General features: G+C 40.1%; 1 protein-coding gene across 1 annotated transcript in view; it reads right to left on the bottom strand.

Moving 5' to 3' along the window:
• Nucleotides 1-20,855, bottom strand: part of cacnb2a (calcium channel, voltage-dependent, beta 2a) — a 97,937-nt gene extending 77,082 nt beyond the window's left edge. Inside the window, exons 1-2 of the mRNA XM_050057104.1 lie at nt 20,735-20,855; nt 15,331-15,423 (exon numbers count right to left, since the gene is read on the bottom strand). Coding sequence (XP_049913061.1) covers nt 15,331-15,423; nt 20,735-20,818 — 177 coding nt within the window. The 5' untranslated portion in view covers nt 20,819-20,855. The remainder of the gene's footprint in view (nt 1-15,330; nt 15,424-20,734) is intronic.
• Between the last annotated feature and the right edge of the window lie 2,347 nt (nt 20,856-23,202).

The following is a 23,202-nucleotide window of genomic DNA, read 5'->3' as shown; positions in this document are numbered from 1 at the left end:
GTCTTCAATTAGCTGAGTTTCCGTGAGGAGTGTCTGGGACTGGCCACTCAGTTTGTCAGACGGAGTCCCATCCGGCCGGGTCTCCGTGCTCCACATTCCATCCAGAGCGGAATTACGTTCCGCCCCATTTCAGACGTAAAATGGCAGTTTGGTGCTCCATATTGGAAACATGTGAGCAGAGTGTCATAGTAAGAGTGGCGTCTCACGGCAGCTGGGGTCCTCTCAAGGTCAGCACTGGCTACACTTACTGGACTGTCCCCTGTGAGCAAAACCTCTGATTTAACAGTACTCATTATATTCATTTCAACATGCTTAGTTTGAGCACAGTAATTAAACACAAACACATGTTGCCAGTGATATTCCAACACACTGAATGGTTTGTTTTCATGCAAACACCTTGCACATGGGGCTTAGGCCGTCCAGTGCGGAGTATCAACAGCTGGTCCTACACTAATCCACTCATCAGTTAAATTAAAGCTTACTCAGTTGTACAGTAGATGTTGAATCAGCCTAGTACAGCCTGCAGAACCACACTGTGTAACCAAACTGCAGTAGTCTACACAGGACCACTTGCATTTTTCCTTCCCTACAATGTGAGGGGATAAAGCTGTCGTCCCATTCAGAGGCTGGACCTTCAAAGTCCACATTTCTAGACAGAATACGTCATAATGGGCCCAAAAGTCTTGGTCCACATTCAAAGGCTGCTCCAAAGAAAAGCAGCCTTCTATTGGCTGGATTTTAAAAATGACACAACTAGTGTATCACTTGCAGCCCTAAGCCTTACATAATGCATTCTGCACCTGTCAGTTGTTTAATCGAGCATTCAGGTGATCCTTGTTAACCTATAAAGCCCGGAAACTTTATATGAGCATGCTGTTTTAAGCTTGTGTTTGTGACCTGGTGCTCATTGCTCTTTAGCAAATTCGTCTATTAGGGCTGGAACAATTAATTGATTTTATGGGTTAGTCAACAGATAATTTTGATAATTAATTTCTTGTTGAGGTAATTATTCAATTTAAATTGCCAAACAACCCAATTGTGTCGATTTTCTGCTTTTCTTTATCTTATTGAATGATAAACTCAGTACTTTTAGTTTTTGGACAGTTTGAGGACATTATCTTGACCATAAATTGTGATGCGCATTTTTCACCATCTAATACAACCAACTATTAACTGATAAATGAAGAAAATAATTAGCATTTTTATCTGATTATTTGCAAGTTGTCCGCTATGTGTTGAAGTTAAATGTATCATGAGTTAGTTTCCCACTTTTCCATAAAAGGTTACTTCACAGTGATAATTTCTAAATGTTTAACTTAACAAATTGAAGACCGCTGCTTTAAAACATCATTAGTTTCATTCTGTGTGAGGCCAGACAGTGTCAATCAGGCAGGTAGCACAGCCTAACCTTCAGGTCGACTGATGTTTGCTGCTTTGGTGTGGCTTCTGTTATTGTTTTGTGAGGGACCCAGCTTAATAGTCTTTTGATAAAGCACTAAAGAAAAGTTTTGCCAAAAGGTGTTTCCCTTATTCCCTCACCCACCACTCAGAAATCAATTATACTTTATTTTGGAGTTAGATCCTTTTGAAATGTGTCTCCATAATTCACAAACTGGTGAAGGAATTACAGAACATAACTCCTGATTTTTCACTAGGGTTGCACAATTAATCAAATACTAATCACGATTTTGGCTCCCTACAGTCAAATGAACAAGATCGATTGTGATGCTAACATTAAATATGTGTTCCACTTATAAAAAAAAACTTTGCTGCCTATCAAATCGAGCGCTTCCTAAACTAAGAGCCAGCTTCCACTTTTGAAAAGCTGTCGTGCCACTGAGCGCACACCCTGCAGCAGCAGCCTGTGAAAAACATTCCTGACTGTTGCAACTGCAGATGGGCAAAACGAATGGTTTAACAACTATTATGATCCATTTTTTTGTATTTCAGATTTAGAAGAGGACAAGTTACATGCAAAGAGTGCATAAAGTTGTGTCTGAGCCGCAAAGCAACACAGCTAACTCTTAAAACCTCCTGAAATAAACACCACAACCATCAGTACAATGAATGCATGAAGGCCAAGAAGACTAAAATCAATAATGATAAATAATCTTGATCTCAGTGTTGATCAAAATAAGGTGCTCTCTCTTCTGCCTTTAGAAAAACTCTGGTATAAAGTTTGTAAACCCCGCAAGAATTTCTTTTTAACCTGGAATCTTGTCATAGGCTTATCCAAGACTTTCCCTTTCGTTGAAGGTACTGCTTGCATGGTTGTAACCACTTGTGGTAACAAGACTATGCTAAAGCCTGTGCATAAAAATTAATTTCAAAGATAAATAATCAGCAGATTTGCTGATTATTTATCTTTTTTTTTGTTGTGTAACATGGGAAAATTGTGAGAAATGGCCAGATTTTTTTAACCCTTCACCCTAATCCTACTTACTTTACTACTATCATACAAGAGACAACAAAGCAGCAAATCCTCATTACTGAGAAACCAGAATCAGCAAATGTTTGGCATGTTAAAATCAATTTTCCAAATGTAGATGGACTAATTGTTTCAGCGCTACAGTAGCTGGGCTGCAAACAAACTTTGCACAGTGGTAACTACTAACATTTGAGCTGTAATACCCCGTAATTATGTCACATTAGAGGAGTAGGTCCTCAAACTATTAAACAAACACACAGACCTTTCTGTACTGACATATAATTGTTTTAGTCAATATTAGGCTGCTGTGGCTCACTGAGCTCAGGATATTTTGTCCAATCAGCTTCTCTCTTAGAAGTGGGGATGAGATCATAACTCATTTTGGACAATAAAATAAAAAAATTACACCTCATGAAAACTTTATTTCTGAGCCTAGGGGGTGTTAGAGCATTTTCTCTCTGCATGGAAATGGTGCGTTTATGCATTTATGAGCGTGTGTGTGTGTGTGTCTGTGTCTGTGTGTGCTTGTGTGTGAGCGAGAGTAAAAGTGTAATACGGCCATCTAGTGGTAAAACTCAATTAGGGAGGACCGTATTTATCTGCAGTACTGGAGGATTGTGTGGAGATAAAAAAATAAGAAAAACATCCACATCTTTGCATTGCTCTGTTGGTGTGATAGAGACTCAAGAAAACAGGCTAATCCCTTGTCCTTTTTGCGCTACACAAACAAATCTACAGAAAACAACCATAGCTGAATGACAGAATGAAGGATGGAAAGGACAGGACGGAAAAAAATGCATGCATCATCAGATTTCCCATCTCAAGTCATACCTGTTATCAGAAGCACACCCACATTTTCCTCTCACTGCATTCATTAAACCAAACAGCCACAGTTGTTTTTATCCTTGTAATACACAGCTTTTAATACCAGACACTAAAACTCAAAGGACACATGAAATAAACCAGCAAAACCCAATAAAGTAGAGCTGTCAACCGGGCATGTGCCTGCAGTGTGAACCCTCTGTTTTCAATAACATTACAACCTCAGCTGTGTCCCGGAATAAATATGAAATAAAAGATTTATCGTGTCTGGCGGCATGAACAGAGCTCTGCAGAAAACTGTCAGGCCAGTGCAGCTGAAATATTTCAGCTAAATCCTGCAGCATTTAGGACTGGTTCAGGATAGAGATCTCACACAGAACAGTGATCAACATCGAAGGGCAAAGCTGGCAGTTTTCCACTGATCCATTCAGTGTGGTGCTTTGAAGCAGCACTGACATTTTCAGTAAAGTTGTGCATGTATTGGAACAGCACAAATTAATTATTCATACAGCACAACCCATTGTGAAACAATCATAATATAGCGCATTAAGCACATTAGTCCACACATGCTGGCAACCGTCGGCTTTATCAGCTTCTTTTAATCTCTCTCACGCACACTCTCTCCTCTAACCCTTGTGATAAATCAGCACCGGAGCCACAAACTCACATATGGAAGCTGTGCTCTCCGGCGATGGCCCAGCCCACAGCACGGCATGAAGGGGACCAGGGCGGGGAGGAACGGACGGCCGTCTCACAGACTCCCTGTCAGGCAGCAGCATCCGCTCAGCCTCGGTCCATGCCTGCACACTTGGCCCACGGGGGGTGCAGACCACCAAAAGACGCAGAGAAGATGACGAGGACAGAGGAGATCTTTACCGGAGGAGTGAGCAGAGGAGAGCAGAGGACTGACGTATCCACACCAGCCCCCTACTTCTGTCCACCCACCCCCCACGTGTACGCCAAATCCCCCCCCGACTCAGAAACTCTCAGGATTCAAAAAGTCAGATTCTGATGCCCCCTCCTCCTCCTCATCTTCTACCCATATCCAGACTGTTGCAGCAGAGTGTCCACGAGCTGACAGTGAGGTGCACGTCTGAACTGACTGTTTACCCCACCCCGAAATCTGTAAGCGCTCCAGCAGATCCTCTGGGCTGCCAAATCCTCTGCAGTGCTGCTGTGCTGTGGCAGAGAGGTACAGTTGCAGGCTGGCACACTGGTTCAGCTGGTGGTGGATTTAGACACACTCATCATCACACACACAAGTTCCTTCTCAGCATGGGAAGGAGGTGGAGTTCTGAGTGTCCTTTATTGACCGCTGTCCCTTGCTTCCTGATGGGAGGATGCCGCCTCTTTACTCTCCGCCTCCTTTCATCCAAGGTTCAGTCTGCTTTAAAAGCTTGACACACACACTCTGGCTCTCTTCCTGACTTACTGTCTGCCCTTTATACACAGATTTTACTGCCTCTTCACTTAATTTTTTTCCCTTTGTGTCCTGCACTCCTCATTTGCATTGCGTTAACCTTCATACTTTCTCTGTGTGAGTGGTTAGGACAGAGGCTGACATAGCTACTGGTTGCTGAAGAGACTGCACTGTGCTTTCATGTTACAGAGGAAGAGTGTGTGTGTGTCTCGTGCAGAGAGCCGAGCAGCAGCACAACTCTAGCCTGTGGTGCAGAGGGAAGTCGCTCGCACAGTTCAGTCATGCCGAGTGTGAACGCAGGGCTTGTGTGATTGTTTCTTCCCGTCACACACCTCCACTCCACTGTTGCCCTTCCCCACTGCGTTCAGGTGATTGAGTCCAGACTGACTGGCAGCCTCACTGCTGCGTCGTAACTGCTGTGTCAGCCAGAAGTGCAAATACTCTCTCTCTGCCTCAGTGTTCAATGAGAGACACATGTGGAGGGGTGCTGCAGAGGTGATATCCATATACACAGCATGACTGTGGACGAGTTTTTGAATCTAATCTTGCAACAAGGACACACAGCATGAGTGATGGACTGAATTCAAATGAATTAACAATGCCCTTTGGCTTTGAAATGTCTTTTAAAGCTTGCAAATAATTCATCAATTTAAGACATTTGTAAATGAAAGGAATCTGTGGGAACATGAAGTTATATCAGGAGGCATTACAGAAAACACATCATGGCTTTTAATGAAGCTGCATCAGTTCAGTTGGGTTGCATTCAACAGTCTCGACTCAGTTCAATAATATTTGCATAATTTGACTGGATGGTACAATTTGGTGAAAGAGTTGGTAATCTTTCTACTTCATGCATTAATTATGTAAATGTATTCTGCAAGAGTAAAGATCTTGTCACATTTAATAAGCTAAAAGTTTTTATTGAAGGGCTTACTGGAAATGTAAAGTAGTGCCTTTCAGAGAGTATTTTAAAAGGATGACAGCTCAGAATCAAATATTAAGATAATTAAGATGGCATATCGATGTTAAAAGATGGCCATTGTTTTGGTATCTTTCTGTGAAAAGCACTTGGCTGTGGTGCTTTCCCATAATACCCTAATTGTCACCCTCTCTTTATTGCAGCCTCATAAATAGTGTGTTCCATCTTAAAAATGTGCTGAGCTGACTTTGATACTGAAGAGCCGAAAATTTGTTTCATAAAGAAAATGGGCAGCTTGTCTGATCTGCTGCGACACACACTCTATCAGTGCATGAGGTGCCACACAGCGACTGCAGTTTGGCAGGAAAATAACAACATGATTTCAGTCAGACAGATAAAGACAAACTCAACTATCTGACTCTACAAATCAGGAGGATTCACCAAGCAGTTGCTCCTTATAGAAATAAAATACTTGGCTGTCTATATCATATTGCACTTTTAACCCTTGAGGTTTGAAAAAGAAGGCATCATAAGAAGTACCAAGAAGGGCACCTATACTTAGCTACAATTAGTTTTGGGCTCTGGTGGCTGTTTCCTCAGCTGGTAATCTAAACGATCTGTTGTGCATTGTCTAAAGTGCATAGTGCAAGTCCATGTGGGGCATGTCCAACTCCACTTTGTTAGTTAAAATGACACATAATCTGGGTGCAGAGTAAGACGCAGACATTGTATTTAGTCCCTTAATTAACCATCGGCGTGTTTGGGTGTAACACGAAGTCGTTCGACCAGAGTGTCATCCAATCCAATGACTTAAAAGCAAGGTGCACCTGCATTTGGCGCACGGCTACTTGCACTGCGGATCCTGCAAACTTGAAAAGAAAGCGTTTTTCTCCTGAGCATAACGCAGCAAGAGCAGTGATATCACTGCAGCGAATATTGTGCCACATTTAAGCAGAAAAAAACTAACAACTGTAGTTATAAACTTGACAGAGGAAACTAAAGTAAACTTTTAGCTTCAGAAATAATCAAGAAAGTAACACTGCTCCTCATCCGTAAAAGCGCACAGTGTCTCTCTTAATGGGGAGTCTGCAGCGGAGCAGCAGCAGACAGCAGATCTGTAATTAACATTTTCCTCATAATGATGAGTTATTTCACCAGCACACAACCCATCTGTGTGTCCCTGTATATGTAGCAAGCAGAGTGTTGTGAACGGACCTACGTAAGTGCTTCTTACAATCTGAATAACTTCCCCTGTAAATAGCAGGAAAATACTGCCCTATTGACTTTAGACCAGGTTTCTCTTGCTAAATGGTGCAATCACGTTCTGCTGCCTCAAAATAGAAATATGGCAATAATGTGCCTGACCACACCTCATTTTAAGACCTACACACCCATGAGAGCACAGATGGGTTTACTGGCTGTGAAAGTGACAACTTCATTGGACTGAAACTAGCACTGACAGCTGTGCTGCACTGTGCACCGCTTTGCACCAGGTGTTAGATACGGCCTCTTGAGTCAAATGAATGTTTTCTTTGAATGTTTGGGTTCAATTTTAAGGGGAACTCCACCAATCTGACACATCAAAGTCTCTTTCTTTTGGAGTGCTACTTCATATATGACAACTACTGTATAATGTATTTTGTGGCTGCAATGAAAGCTGCACAAAATCTGACAAATCAAGTGATGTCTTATATGTAAACATGCTAAATATGAAGCTACAGCCAGAAGCCAGGAAGTTTAGTTTAGCATGAAGACTGAAAACAGGAGGAAACATCAGCCTGGCTTTGTCCAAATGTAACCAAATCAGACTACCCACACCTCTTAAGTTCACTAATTAAATACTAATACTACATACACACACGCAAAAAGGAAGGTTTGTCTTTAAGTACAAGGTCTTTGGATCAGAGTCATGTTTTGGACAATACAGGCAGCATTTCTGGACTCAAGTGGCCCTGTGCAGATGGTGTGTATCCTGCTGTAAAGCTTCGTGCTCATCAGTGATAGTATCAATACAGCAGTGGTATATATCTCCTGCTCCGGTCTAACAGAGCGCTCAGCCCAACATAAATCTGGCAGCATCTTTCATCAACATTGGAGCTCCTTTAGATCACTGTCAATAATTCACGGGTTGACATGTGTCCGCTGTGATGGAATGGCATCATTATAAACACAGAGATGTGCACCTTACAGTGAGAAGGAACTGCCATCTATCAGGTCATCTGACAAAGCCTGTCCCCCCTTTGGGAAGTCATCATTACTCAGCTGCTGCTGACGTCATGAAAAATACTGATCATGTCCACAAACTGAAATACTGCCTGTTTAGTTCAGGTTCATTATGCTTTTCAGACACATCATTGAAACTATAACTGAGATCATTTATCTAAAAAAACAGCATCCCCTCTTGATATCATATCTGTTAAATTAACACGTACATGAAACAATAATTGTCAAGCTGATAGAAACCAACTGTGATAAACCAAGAAATGCAACAAAGAAAGACATACACGTCTCCATCACTACCCAGAAGACAGTCTTAATCAATCACAGAGGCAGCAGACATCTGATGACGAGACCAAAGTTCCAGTACCTGGGATGGAGCTAATTAAATGCATCCATCTCAGGATTAAAAAAACATGCTGCATTGTGAATAACTTCAGAAGGCTCACTGTCCCAGTACACAGTCTAGGTGTCGTGCCAATTGTAGTGAAAGAAATATGAATACAACAGAAACAACTGACGGCTTCTCAACTGAGAGGAATTCCTCCTTTTCTTTGTCTTGTGTGGTAGTAAACTGAAAGTCTTTGGTTTGTGGGTTGTTGGCTGGACAATACAAGCTGTTTGAAAATCACCTTGGACTTCAGGAAACGCTTTGTTGAGATTTCAACACAAGTAAAGCAGCAACATAAAATCCCAGCAGCACTCACATGCTTACAAACACGACTAAAATATGAGTAATAGCAATACAAATCCACAAAGTATGAATGATTCAAAGTATTTTTCCTCAAATCACTGGTGCAGAAAAGCTCTGTAATGTGCTGCCTCCATCCTTATAACCTGAAATGACGTGTCATATAACATTTTGATGGACTGTTATGTAAACTGAAGACTTTGATCACTCATAATAACAGCAGAAAGCATTGACCTTGTCCACAAGGGGGGCAGTGCATCAAATCAGTGCCAAATTAATTTAGCCTTCGCTGTAACACAGCAGGGTGGGGCGAGTGTGGAGGCTGAGAAACTTGGATTCAGGTCACTGTGAAGGCAAAGCACGATCTGCTCAAGTGTTTGTAGCAAATCTCTCTATGTGTTCTTTCCCTCTTTTTTCACATTTGCTTGTTACTTACATTTTTAGCACTTAAGGACTGCAGATGCTGTGGGTTACTTATGTTTCATTATATGCTGCTACCTTCTTAATAATATGCTACTATCATTTTATTCTCAGGTTGAGAGAGAGCCAGGGCATAATGTGTTTCATTGCAATGAATGTATACTGTACTTTTTAATGTATGAATGTGACAATAAACTTGAACTTTTTTTTTGAGGGCAGGTCCATCTGCATAATTTTTCCTGTTTTTCAAATGCAAACTCCCACTCAGCTGTTAGCAAAAAGTGGCAACGTAGGTTGCAGTGCCCCCCACCCCCGTTTGCTGACAGTGTAAGCATGGAGTGAGAGGAAAGTGTTCGCTTGGAAGCGGAAGATGGTGCTATTCTATTATTTTTAAACCTTTATCTAACCAGGTGAACACACACTGAGATTCAGTATACTGTCATACTGCATTTATACGGTATAAACACATTTATAAAACCATAGCAAGTGTGTTACTTACAGTAGATGCGGTCAACAGGTTTCCAGTTTTGAGAAGCAAATTAAAAGTACCATGGCACAGAAGCTAAGAAATGTACTGCTGTGGGCACCATGTTAATTCAGTTTCAATAATACAAATAAACTAACTGATCAGAGGCAGCAGACGGTTGGCAAGCAACTCCTTGTGTTCTGCAAGGTAAATATATATTTCTGTGAAAGGAGTCTGGTGGCTTTGGATGGGGGCTGCAGCAAAAGGTATTTCAGCCTCCTAAAAAAAATGACTTCAAGTATACACTACATTTAGATAATTTCACTGCTTTACCTTGCAGTCAGAACCCTTTCCAACATGGAACCGAGGCCATTATATCACCCTCTTCACAGCCACCAGCCTCCATTGAAAGAAACAGTGATTTTACCTCACAGAACACAGGGGCTGCTGGTCTACTGCTGAATAGATTGTTTAATTTGTTTGTATTATCGTAACTGAATTAACGTGGCATACACAGGAGTAGTCGGATTTATATGTAGTAACTACGTCACATCATGTGGGAAAAAGTTTTTAGAGGGGCTTGGAAAAAAACATTTTGATGCTAAAACATACACAAAATTTGACTATTCAGATTTAAATACATAAGGGACACTACTGGAAAGCTACAGAACTATATAAAAACCCTAAAAATGAAATAAGGGATCCCCCCTAACAGTAAAACATATGTATATATAAAAAAGAAACGCCCCTGGTGGGTTTAGTATTAAATGTCAGGGATAGATGCAGCTCCCTCACCATGATCAGGAGAAATTCAGAGCCCAAATACAGATTTTGCAGCTTGATTTAGTTCCTCTGGCACTGATACTGTCAGTGATCTCATAGTTAAATACTTGCAGTCATTGATTTTACCACTAGATGGCAGTCTGGTGCTTCTATCATGGCTGATAGAGTGGCAATGGTTCCACATTTGAACATTTCCACATTTACAGTATTTAACTCCATGCATCATTACTGCAGTTTGATGCCAGAAAACACATATGGCTCTCCGGCAATATGTGCTGTTGGAAAACTATGACATACGTAGCTCAAAGTTCAGGCAAAGGTCTGCAGGGTTAATGTTACACTTCACTTTTCCAAGATTTCCAGTGGCAGCTTCTCCTTACCACTACAGTATGGCACTGGTATTTGTTACATAAAAAGCCAAGGGTTGCCAGATCTGATAAGAGTCAGAAATAAGCTATTTGCGTCACCCCTTCTCTCCATTAAGAGAAAATATAATTCAGAGAATGATGAAAAAGAAAAATGCCCGCAATCAGGAAGAGAGTAAGAGGGGTTTCCTGCCCTCACCATGCCCTGTCAGGCAGCCTTTCATCACCAAATCCATATCTCCAGCCTGACATAGCAGACAGAGAGGGTCGCACTGCAACAATGTGTGTGTGTTCAATGTGCCACACAAAAGCTGCTGCAGTGGGAGACATCAAGACACACTGTTATATAGGGATGGAGGTGGAGGCGATACCGGCCTGGTGCAACCATTTACATAAACAGTGTGAGTGTGGGAAGCAGCAAGAGGTTAATTATGACATAATGCTCTGCTGCTTATGCTTATCTCTCATTGTTACCTTATATTGTTTCTAATGCAGCGAAAGTCTCATTCAAGTTATCTCCCCTGAGCCCCTAAAATCGTTTTGGCAGATGCTTTGATAGTGAATTGATTCAGTCATTTTATTACCTGCCTTCTTATTCCATTGTTTTGCTTTGTTTCCTTCAAATTTAGGTTTCCCTTCATGTGTTACCTGTCAGTTACAGAGATGATTTGGTAAACACTTTTATAGTCTGCTATCAATAACTACATCTTAAATCTAATATTTTACAAGAGCCAGAGGTCACACTGCCTCAGCAATGAATATAAGAAAAAAAAGGTGATCAGACATTCATCATTAGAGATCCTACTTTTTGGAACAGCCTGACAGAAGAAATTATGCCTGTAAAGTCGGTGTCTTTTTTTAAATCCACTACTTAGGACAAACTTTTGTAGACTCGCTTTCAAGCAGTTCTCCCCTTCGTGTTTAATCCTGTTGTTTGCTCTGAGCTTTGTTTCTCACTCTCTATAAAGCACTTTGTTAACTCTGTTTTTAGAGAAGGGCTATATAAAGAAAGTTTATTATTATTCAGGGTCATGGGGGGCTGGATCGTTTCCCAGGATGCATTAGGCACAAGACAGCCTCTCTAAACACATTGCCAGTCTACAGATGGACAGTCACTCACATTTACACCTATTGGCTGTTTTGAGTTTCCAATGGGATTAGAAAATACAGCACTCATCCATAAAATTGACTGTGCACACTAAAAGATAGTTATATTGTGTTTTGAAAACAGAAAAAGTTTAAAGAAATAGTTTGTAAAAATATGCTTTGCTTGCTTTTTTGCTTCTGAGATGTCTAAATATGAAGCTACAGACAGCAGATGGTTAGCTTAGCTTAGCTTAGCATAAAGACCAGAAACAGCTAGCCTGGTAACTGTTTGATCTTATTTGTTTTGTTTGATCAAAAACCAAAGCGTATAAATGACAGTTTACTACTTTACAGATGAATATGTGCTGAACTAGTTCTAGAGTAGTAACTTCTAGAGTTTCCACTGGCTACCTGGCACCTGCTCCTGGCAAAGAAATAGTCAATAAAACAGCAAATTTTCAAATATTCACTTTATATCTGTTTGTTTAATCTGTACAAAGACTAAAGTGTTAATTAGTGAGCTTAAGAGGTGCTGATAGGCAGACTTTGCTACCTTTGGACAGAGCCAGGCTAACTGTTTCCCCTTGCTTCCAGTCTTTAAGCTAAGCTAGGCTAAGCTAGTCATCGCATCTATGGCCCTTTGTTGTTTGCATGTTTGATAAAAGTACATTTTCCTCCACGTTTTAGGTCACTACAACTCAGACTAATTAAAACACCTTCTAAGGCGCAGCCATTTCAAAACTCCAGTTACTCTGCGTCAGTGTGGACATGTAAAATGCATCATTTGGGAAACGATGACGTTAACTCATTTTACGCATGCCCATTGTTGCTTAGTGTAATGAGTATATGCTAGAAACAACTACAACAATGGCGGACTTCCACTTTGTTTGCATCTTGTTAGCACTGCTTGGTTCCATGACTTCTTTACACCGAACCTAGTTTTGCTGCACCACTTCACGGACGAACTAAGACATCTGCTGCACCCAATGCTTTTGCTCCACCTCAGCATCCACGGTTTATAGTCTGCCAAAAACAACGGTTTGAAATCAGGCCCGGTTGAACCAGCAGATGGTGGGACACTTACCAAAGTGGGACTGCTGTCAGTGAGAAATGGAAGGAAAACATAAGCATGTCCAGAGCATCACTTGTATGTTGAGTGAGCTCTTTCATCCTTATATCTAACAGTCAACACTGATGAGATCTCCTGTAGGTGTTTCAATTAAGTCAGCGTTAGCCTGTACACTTTTTGTGACAAGGGGAGACTGAGAAAGGCAGCTAACGCCAGCTGGAGTTTAGGGTCACTTTGCTTTCTAGTGTGGATGGAGATTTTTTTTTTTTTAAATGGAGGACGAGAATATCAGTTTTAAAAAATACCTGAACACATGCAAAAACAGCCTAACTCTCAGCAAGAAAGCAAATAAGCCCAAAAGTCAAAGTACTCCTTCAACTAAGCACGAGATGGACAAACAGATATATCAGCTTTCAGCAGCTTGATGCTCAAACATCTGTTTTTATGCTCCCTGAGAAATGGGTTGACGTAAATGTCTGGACTGTAAAAGGAAATCCATGCAGAGTGCTAAAACAATGATGTAGAGAATGTGATCCTAATCTCGATACTATTTACTAGCATCTGTAGCCGCTCACCATGTGCATAAACAGATGGACAAAGCGCTACAAATCACAAAATGTTTGGTGAGACCTTGTCTTTGCTTACACTGCAGGAGGAGACCACCTCCACAAAAATAAAAAATAAACCATCCACCTGATGTTGAAGTTTGCTGACAAATCTACAACATTTCTGCCCTCCTTCCTTCTCAATGGAGGGCTGCGCTCCAGCTCAATACTGACCTCGCTACTCCCACGGCTGAGCGGTTGGGGCTGGCCTGGACCTCCGCCCTTCCCAGCCTCCTCCATACTCCCCCGGGCATCAGGCCATGACCACAGGGAACGTCTCTCATCCTTTCTCTCTCAACCTACTCTCTGTCTGCCCTCTGCCCTCTATCTCTAGCAGCATGAGTAATTCTGTCTTTTAGGAACTGTTTATGTGCAGTTACTGGAAAGCCATTTTTATGACGCTCGAAGCGGCGGTGGATCGATCACACAGTGACCTTGGCCAGCCTTAGCTGTTCTAAAGACGCCTACAGGGATGCCAGGACTATGAGGCACAAAAAACAACAGGTCAGACAGGAGGGAGAGCAAAAGACAATATACAAAATCTTAAATCCAGTCTGAAAACATTCTTTAGAAAACATGAGCTTTAACCGTTGATGGTGAGGAGAGAAATGATAAAACAATGAGGAACGAGAACCAAATGACAGATTGATGAATAGGCAGTGAGGTGACCACACAAACGTTAGCTTCATACTTTCCCTGGATGGTGTTAGTTCAGCGATGTAAATATTACGTTCTCATTCTTCTGTGAAAAGTGAAAATAATCCCAGGCAGTATGATGGAGCATGAGGGCGAGGGAAATAGGGTTAGATTGAAACTGCTGTTATAACACAACTGAAAAACAGTATTTACATTATTATCCAAACAGAAGAGAAGTTACTGGAAGGTCTGCTATTTCTGGGGCCCTCTTGCGGCAAATATCTAAAAGAGGATATTTCTGCTCGGCATGCGAGGGCCTTACTGACCCTGAAACACATTACTCCTCCACTCTCACCACATCCCTCTACTGTCTTTTACTTTAATGGCCTCTCGTTTCTGTAGGATGTGGTGTTATGTTGCAGAAAGATGCTCACTCTCAGTATAATTGAGTTTATCTGTGATGACTCAGACTGGAGGGGAACATTTGGGGACAGGACTGTGGGAATGGGCACGAGCTCCCACGGGTGATGGTGAAATGAGGAGATTTCTCACTAAGCAGCTCCCGCTGAGCTGATGATGATAGCAGCTCATTCAGAAGTTCTCGATGGCCTTGAGACGAAGCAGACGGCAGGCCAGGAGGTGCCGCTTTTTTGCTCTGATCTCCTCCAGCTTCCCGTCGCTCTGCAGCTACTGTGCCAAAGACAAGGCAATGTGAGCCTCCTCCAAAAAAGGCAGAAACATTTAGGCAGGGGCGCGCATCCTTAACCCAGCCCATCTTGTCCCTTGCAGGTCTGCTCAACAAATACCAGACACGTCGAGTGTGTACCTCACAGGGTCTGTTTTATAACAGACCACTGTGTCACTGCTGAGGATGCAGCACAGAGGAGAGGCCTCCACTTAACATACTGTACCCAACAGTGTTTACAGAGGGCTTTCACTCCAATGCATATCTCATGCCTGACAGATGATGATGACTGAGGCTGGCTCTCATGCCAGTTACCATCAAGGATTAACATGCACACTCGTGCATGCAAACAAGTGTTACATTCCTTAATGAAGCAACCGTAGCCAAGAAATGTTATTACTCATTATGATACTCACGTATGCGGCATAAAACGATCAGGAACAAACAAAACTTTGTCTGTACGCAGTAGAAACCTACTCTCCCCTTGCCTCTGTGTATAGTCCACAGGCTTTGGCACTGTTTGCTTTAGCAATCTCTATATTTTATGTATCAGACAGCTGATAGTAGAGACATGAAAAGAAATGAAGAGAAGAGAGATGAGGAAGGACATGCAACAAAGATCCTCAGTCAGATTCAACCAAGCATTTTCGCTTAACCCCTAAGACAAAGGGGTGCCCCAAAGTTTAAATGCATTTGAAAAGTGAACTGTCGTCCTTACCTGGCGAACAAGGCTGTTGGTTGTGGTGTCAGAGGAGGTGCTGCCATCTGAACCTTTAAATCGACCTTTCCTTCGAGCTCCTTTGCCTTGAGACTACAGAGAGCCAAAAAAGAGAGAGTGAAACTGTTAAAAAAGAAGCACGTCTTTTCCAGGCCTAAATACAATACATGCCCATATGTACACTTAAACTGTTTATTGTTGCTTTTATAGTTCCTCCTGTCCACACTAGCCTTTCGTACTTTCTTTATTTCATCATTGAGGAGGGACACATATGAAACGGAGGGTTTCGGGGTCCTAGAACAGGATATTTTGTGTGTCAAACACTTAATTTCCTGCATTCAGGTGAATCTTTATCCGCCAATTTAAGGTGTAAATGTCTTTAATGTTGTAGAAATAAAAGTCCTCTGCCACCTTTGTGGATTCAGGTGAATTTTTATCCGGCGGTTTACGGTGTGTAAATGTCTTTAATGATGTCAAAATAAAAGTCCTCTGCTACTTCCGTGTGTTCACGGGAATTTGTATGTGCCAATTTACTAGAGATGTACCGATACCACTTTTTCCTTCCTGATACTGATTCCGGTAACCGAATCTTATGTATCTGCCAATACCGAGTACCAATCTGATACCAGCGCATAAAAAAAAAAAAACATTGGATGGGATGAGATGTTTTATGTCTCAACTCCTGAAACTCTGTAAAATATTAAGAAATAAATAATAGTACAATGAATGCCATAAAACTTTTTTTAAATTATTATTATCCAGTGTTGACACAGATCAAGACACAGGTCTGCCCTCTGTGCAGCCACACAATTTGGTAAAAAAGACATTTTAAAGGCTACAGTATAATGCTTTTTAAACTCCCCTCCGTTTCCGTTTCGTTTGCCTGTAGTGTGCGTATGCGTAATGACATGAGGCAAGACGTGGTATTGGATTGGTCATAGGCTGTACTCGCCGATACCCGATACCGCATTTTAGGTATTATCGGAGGCATTTCCGATACTGGTATCAGTATTGGTACAACTCTACAATTTACAGTGTAAATGTCTTTAATGATGTCGAAATAAAAGTCCTCTGCTACTTTTATTTATTCAAGTGAATTTTTATGTGCAAATTTACAGCATAAATGTCTTTAATGTTATCAAAATAAACGTCCTCTGCCACTTTCATGCATTCAGGTGAATTTTTATCTGCCAATTTACAGTGTAAATGTCTTTAATGATGTCACAATAAAAGTCCTCTGCTACTTTCGTGTTTTTATGGGGATCTCTTCCTAACACTACTCCAATGTAAAACATAAGGGACAAAAAACGTTTTGTCTTCCAAGTAGGACTGCAGTTGTTTTCATTATCAAAGCGTTTGGTCTATTAAATGTCAGAAAGCTATTTTGATAATAACTGAAGACATCTTTTAAACAAAAACGCCAAAACTGGGTTGCTGCCTCGAGAAGGATTTTCTACATTTCTCTGTTTAAATCACAGTAAACTGAATATTTTGGGGTTTTGGACCGCTGGCTGGACAAAACAAGCTATTTGATGACATCAGCATGGACTTTGGTGGGCATTTTCTTCTGTTTCCTGACATCTCGTGACCAAATGATTATTTTAATGGAGAAAATGGTTTGCAGATGAATCGTCAATGTAAGTAATAGTTGGTTGCAGCCCTTAAACTATTTATCAGTAACCAAAAAGTTCCTTATTATCTTTCTGACAATGTGCAAACAGAATAACTGGTTCAGCTCTACATGTATATGAGCATGTGAGTACTGTTTAAACACAGGCTTAAAAAAAGCGAACCTATCCTTTTAGTGCAGATAAAGAGCCTCACTGTTAGTTCAATTAGTTAAATACAGCTTTGGATGTTTTATTTGAAGTGTAATATTATGACATGTATCATAAAACAATGGTAATTATGTGGGTGGTCTCAAATATGCAAGCTGATATGAGGAGGGTCTGGAAAAGTAATGCTCTCAGCTCAAGTGTTCATCCAGCATGTGTTGCTAGTAGTAACTGAAAAACAGAAATTCATTTCAAATCTGCCTTTTATTCCAGCCCGCTCCCCCGGGACATGTTAATCATGCATATAAAAAGAGACAGCGAGATATTCAGACTGTTTCTTAGGAGCCAGTCATGTAGAACAGTTTGAGCTGCAAAGAAAGAGTCTGGAGGAAAAGGATGCGGTTTAATTAACCTCAATAAGCCAAACAGAAACAGCATAATACATGTTAAACAAATGCTCTTTGCTGCACGAGAAAGATAATGTATAATCCATTCTGTAATATTTTATATATAAAACAATGGTGAGACAAAACTAAGTACATTTACTCAAGTACCATTAAGAAGTACTCGTGTTTTTATAATTTACACTGGCAGGAGAATACTGCACTTTTTCCTCCACTACCTTTATCTGACATCTGCAGTTACTTTGCAGATTATGAATTTTTGGTCAAAACATCTGATCAGTTTTTAAAATAAATTACAGTGCACAAGTTAGAAGAGCAGATAGGATCACATTTCACTGTACCTATACTTGTATACCCTACATGTGACGAATAAATGATTGATGGTTGAGTGAAATATGATATGATTCAAACCACCCAACAGCAAATTAGTTAAAATTTGCTTTACTTTTAACAGCTGCAACATTAGCAAGCTGCTAATACGTCAACACATCATTGAAAAAATAAAGACTTTTACTTTTTTTTGTGTATTTATACATTGTTGTATCACTACTTTATTTGGCTAAGGGACTGTTCTTTATTTTTCAGAGGTGGGTGTGGCTTGCATGACGCTCCCTCCACTATAAATTAGTTATTATAAATGTGCTCTTTGATATTTAATATTTAAAACTTAAAGTTGAGGATGAAATTCTGGAGTTGAAAAAAAAAGCCTTGGTTTTTCACTCTTGTCGTGCATTCTGGTTAGTTAGTGCAGAGACCATAACGGCCCACTTTAGAGTCACTTCCTGCATCTGTGTCATGTGGGTTTTGCCAGTGCCCTGCCTCTTGAGGAGGCTAGCAGCGGTCCTGGGGCTATCTATTCCAAAGTGAAAAGTGAACGTAAGTACAGATTATAATAGTTTGGATGACACTGAAATGGCATTTTTTCAGACAGACAAATCAGGAGACAATTAACTTTGTTATAGACATGTCTCTGTCTTAGCAACACACTAGCGAGATCTGGCAACATCTGACATGATCTTACATTTGGTTGATCTCAGACAACAAGCTAGCAGATAATAACAAGAGGCAGAATAAGCATCAAACATGTACTATAGTTTTGTATTGTTTTGAATGTGATGTCATCCACAGATATTCCCAGCACTTCCAAATGAGGTTGGGGTATACAGGGGTGAGACGTCCACGCCCACTTACGAGACAGGAAGTCAATACCATTTCATACCATTGGCACAGCTTATGATGCGTTATCTTTTGTTATAGTGTCTTTGGTTGGTGCAAATGTTTTGTAAAACAAAGTGATTTTGATCAAATATTATTATTCAAAGCTTAGGTTTTGCTGGTTTTTTTTTAATGGAAGCCTATGTTGTAGTGTTCAAGAACCGTCGGTAATTTGAAAATCCAACTCTAATTACTTTTTTTTCTCCAACAGTTTCAAGGTATGATAATTGGCGTAAATTTGTGGATTTTTAAAAGAAAAACATGCCTTCCAAACCCACAGGCAAAGTTTGGGGTTCAGAGCGTATTTAAAATAAAAACAAAATACAGCCATTTGAAGTTGTATACTCTGTCCCCCTTAAGGACAGCTGGGCGATATAGACAAAAATTCATATCTCTATATTTCCAGGCTGAATGTATTTTCTGTGAAATGGGCTTCATGTTGAAGTCAAAGCCACATTTGAGAAGTCACAATCACTTTAATAAAAACAGACTGTGATCACAATAAAATTCAAAGGGGTTAAAAAGTCATTTTCCATCACCTTTCAAATGAATCTAGTACTGGAAAAAGATTTAAGTATTTTTATTTATTTAGGCTATTAATTTTATTGTAAAACTGCATCAACAGAGAGACCGAGGGAGGAAAGGAGCGAGAGACACTTCGTCCTCATCTGTCTGTGTCTGTGTTGCTGCTGCATTTTTTTAAACACATCTGTTGCCTGCATCCAGGCGCTGTCTCAGTGTCACACTATAGACTACAACTGCCAAGAGGAACGGCGATGCGTTGGGCTTCACCTCACACACAAACTAGCAAACAAAGCTCACCTGTGACCTGACACAATCAAGCGGTTCAGTCTGCCACACATACAGCACAGCACTGTGCAACTGCGGTAATTTAATTAATCCCATAGCAACACATAGACCAGTGTCACACTGTAGACTAAATAACAGACAGATGAAACAGAGTAGCAGCTTCATGTCTCTCTTTGTGTTGCTGGAAAACTTGTGAGTGAGTGAGTGAGGCTGAGCTTTGAGAGAGGAGAGATGCACACTAGCATACATTATGTAACACAACTTTACCCTATACCAATATAAACGCCATTGTCTACATTTATATCTTGCTTGAAAATATATCAATATATTGTACATAGTCGTTACATTGCCTAACCCTACCCCTAAGCCAAAAAAAACCCCAAAAAAACAAACATAAGTCCTTCCCCACTTCTTGAAAAATTATTTGGCATGGCATCTTCCATTGCTGGACCACAATGGTTTCACTTGAAACTGTAAAAAGTCCAGAAAAATAACCACAACCAAATAAAACGTTTCTGGTATGGTACTTGGCTAAAAAGACAAAAACTTTTGAGTCAACAACCTCATTCACGGCAACATAAATTAACATTCAAATATAACAGCTTCAACAACACTTTCAATTTAATAAAAAAACACAAGTATATCCCAAATGCTTAAAAAAATATTTGGTGTGGCTCCCCCTTTTTGAAACACCCCCTCCCACCTCATTAGTAACGAACAGTCCCTAAGTAAAGGAAGCAAAAACTTCCTCCTTCACTTGACTAAAATGGCTCCACTTGAAAATGTAAATAAGTCCTGAAAAATAACCAAAATAACCACAACCAAATTAAATATTTATGATGTTTTAAGTATATTTTAAATCCATTAAAACAGATACTTTGCTTAAAAGACAAAAAAAATGTTGAGTCACCAACCTGATTCACAGCAACGTAAATTAATATTAAAACATACCAGCTTCAACGGCACTTTGAATTTAAACCGACCGTTAAAATTCAAAAACGGGCACTCACGAGGCGATGTCCTCGCGACTGACGGCACGTCATCAAAACTTAATGTAAGATAGCAGCCACCAATGGGCGCGAGGAAGTGGACAGGTGAGCTAAAGTTGACCTGCTTCTTTCGCATGCTAAGCTAACTTTCGACAACTACACCGCGCTGTTACATAAAAATGGCATGTCATTTAAATGTTAATTAACTTACTTGTATCATGGGATGTTCCAGCGAGTCCATGTGTCTGCCCAGAGGTGTTTCTGCTCTTGTTTTTGAAGTGTTATTGACGACCATTACACTAAATGATAAAAGCACATACTCAACAGTCGGCTCGGACAGGTGCTCCAGGTGTGTCCCAAATTAAAGATAAACCGCATTTTGTTTTTTTTTAAAAATCAGTCACCGGTTAACGGGAGGAAGCCGAGGCGCTGCTGCTGCTGCTGCTAAACTGGCACCGCCAATCTTCAAGTTTGAGACAGGAGGGTTTAAGGAGGAGCTTGTGCGGAAGAGATTTGTGGAGCAGTTTCCCTCTACTTCAGATGATGGTGATGATGATCTGAATTCTCGGATATTATAGCCTTCAGCACCACAGAGCCTCCTCATCATCAGTGCCCTCCTACTGTACCCACACTGGCTGCTCCATGCGCCCTCATCCAACGCCAACACCTCTGCCTTCTCACAGCATGACAATGAATAACATGAATAACAACAAGATGTATGTTTGAAATCCTTCATACAGTAGAGTCTAAATAATGATCTAACACATTTGTTGGAAATAATATAGACAAAGAAATAGGCAAGAAACAAAGATAACAAAGCTGAACAAAGGCAAAAATAAAGATTTAACAACTTACAGTGTGTAGATCGTAAATAGGAATAAAATAGTGCAAAAGCACAGAGTACTGAAATAAATATTGATTCATTAATGTAATAGGTTATTTTATATAAATGAAGTAGGTGAATATACAGCATACTTATATTTACAGTAACATTGATGGTGATGTTTAAAGAGTGGGTATTCAAACTATAAAATATATTATTTATGATTTGTTGGTACAATGGATGTTTTTCTTTAATCAGTTAATACAAACTGAAAGACTTTTTTTGTCATTTTAAGGAAGATTTTTAGACTCAAAGCCAAGTTGATGCCAAATCATTATTATCTGTGACTGTTTACAGGCTGAATCCAAATTACACTGTAGTTAGTTTTAGAGAAAACAGTCTTTTCCGGGTGAAAAGGAAAACATAAAGTTCACTACAATAAGACAGATCATAGGCAACAGGAAGGCAGAATATAAATGCTCATATAAGGCAAAAAGAAGCCATGGGAAGTAGGGCTGCAATGATTAGTCGACTAATCGATGACTAATCGACTATTAAAATAATCGGTGACTATGTTAGTAGTCGACTAATCGGTTTGAGTCATTTTTCATAGAAAAGTATTATAAAAGTTCCCCAAAATACTCTTACTGCAGCTTCTTACGTTCAAATATTGGCAGCTTCACACACTCTCCCATGACGGTGAACTAAAACCCTTTGGCGTGAGTACGAAACAAGATGACATAATTTTGGGGTTTGGGAGAGACAGACCGACATTTTTCAACATTTTAACACATTTTTCGATAAAATGATAAGTTGACTAATCGAAGAAATAATCGACAGATTAGTCGACAATTAAAATAATCGTTAGTTGCAGCCCTAATGGAAAGGTTACATACACCTGACATTTTGACACATCACACGTGGTAAAAGAGATTTTTAATTAATGAAATTAATGAGGACTGACTTTCATTTAGCTGCTTTGGTTTTAAGGTCTTCATATTGTCATTGTAGCACTGTTGTGGTTTAATGGGACACTATGTTTGCTGTGAAAAGCATCTCTTGAGAGTGACAACCATCTGAGAGAACAGGTGAGCAGGTCCGTCCATTGTTAGTAAAACAGGTTGACATTAGCTACTTATCCCTGACTGTTGTAGTCGAATGTGGAGTGAAATATTTTTCAGGCAGACGTTGAGGTTATTGTTGAACCTGACAGGTGTACAGAGTTCTATCCCATATAGCTGTATGCAAACTGGGTCACTTGCAAGTCCTTATATTTTCATTATTGATTAATCTGATATAGTTACATTAATCCATATGTGTAGATTTCAGGGGGGGGGGGGTCACCTGGGACATGTCCCCCTCAATATTTAGACTTTGCATTTGTGCCCTTCCAATTAAAATCGTGAAAGTAGCACTTTTATTTTTGACAAAATTAAAGATATTAACATCAAAAATTGATGCAGAAAATACACAGATTGGTGCAAAAAATACGCAGAAAGCAGGAAATTAAGTGTTTTAAAGCTTTCTGGCAGAGGACCCTCAAAAAACCCTCACAAAACCTGCACCCTTACATTCATCAATTGTTTAGTTTATGAAATTTAAGGAAAAAAATGGCTATTAGAATCCAAGGCGATATCTTCAATTCTCCTGTTTTGTCCAACCAGAGGTCAAAAATCTAAGTTTATTCTTTTTTACAATGATATAAAACAGAAAAGAGCAGCAAATCTTCACATTTGAGAAGCTGCAGCCAGAAAATATTTGCCATTGTTTGCTTGATTAAGCAGGTATAACCATTAATCTATTATCAAAATTGTTGCTAATTTAATAAATGACTAATAGTTTCAGCTGTGGATTTA

The sequence above is a fragment of the Epinephelus moara genome, chromosome 11, assembly GCF_006386435.1.
Source record: "Epinephelus moara isolate mb chromosome 11, YSFRI_EMoa_1.0, whole genome shotgun sequence".
Taxonomy (NCBI): domain Eukaryota; kingdom Metazoa; phylum Chordata; class Actinopteri; order Perciformes; family Serranidae; genus Epinephelus; species Epinephelus moara.
The sequence above is the reverse complement of the archived record's forward strand: the minus strand, read 5'-3'. Positions and strand labels throughout refer to the sequence as shown.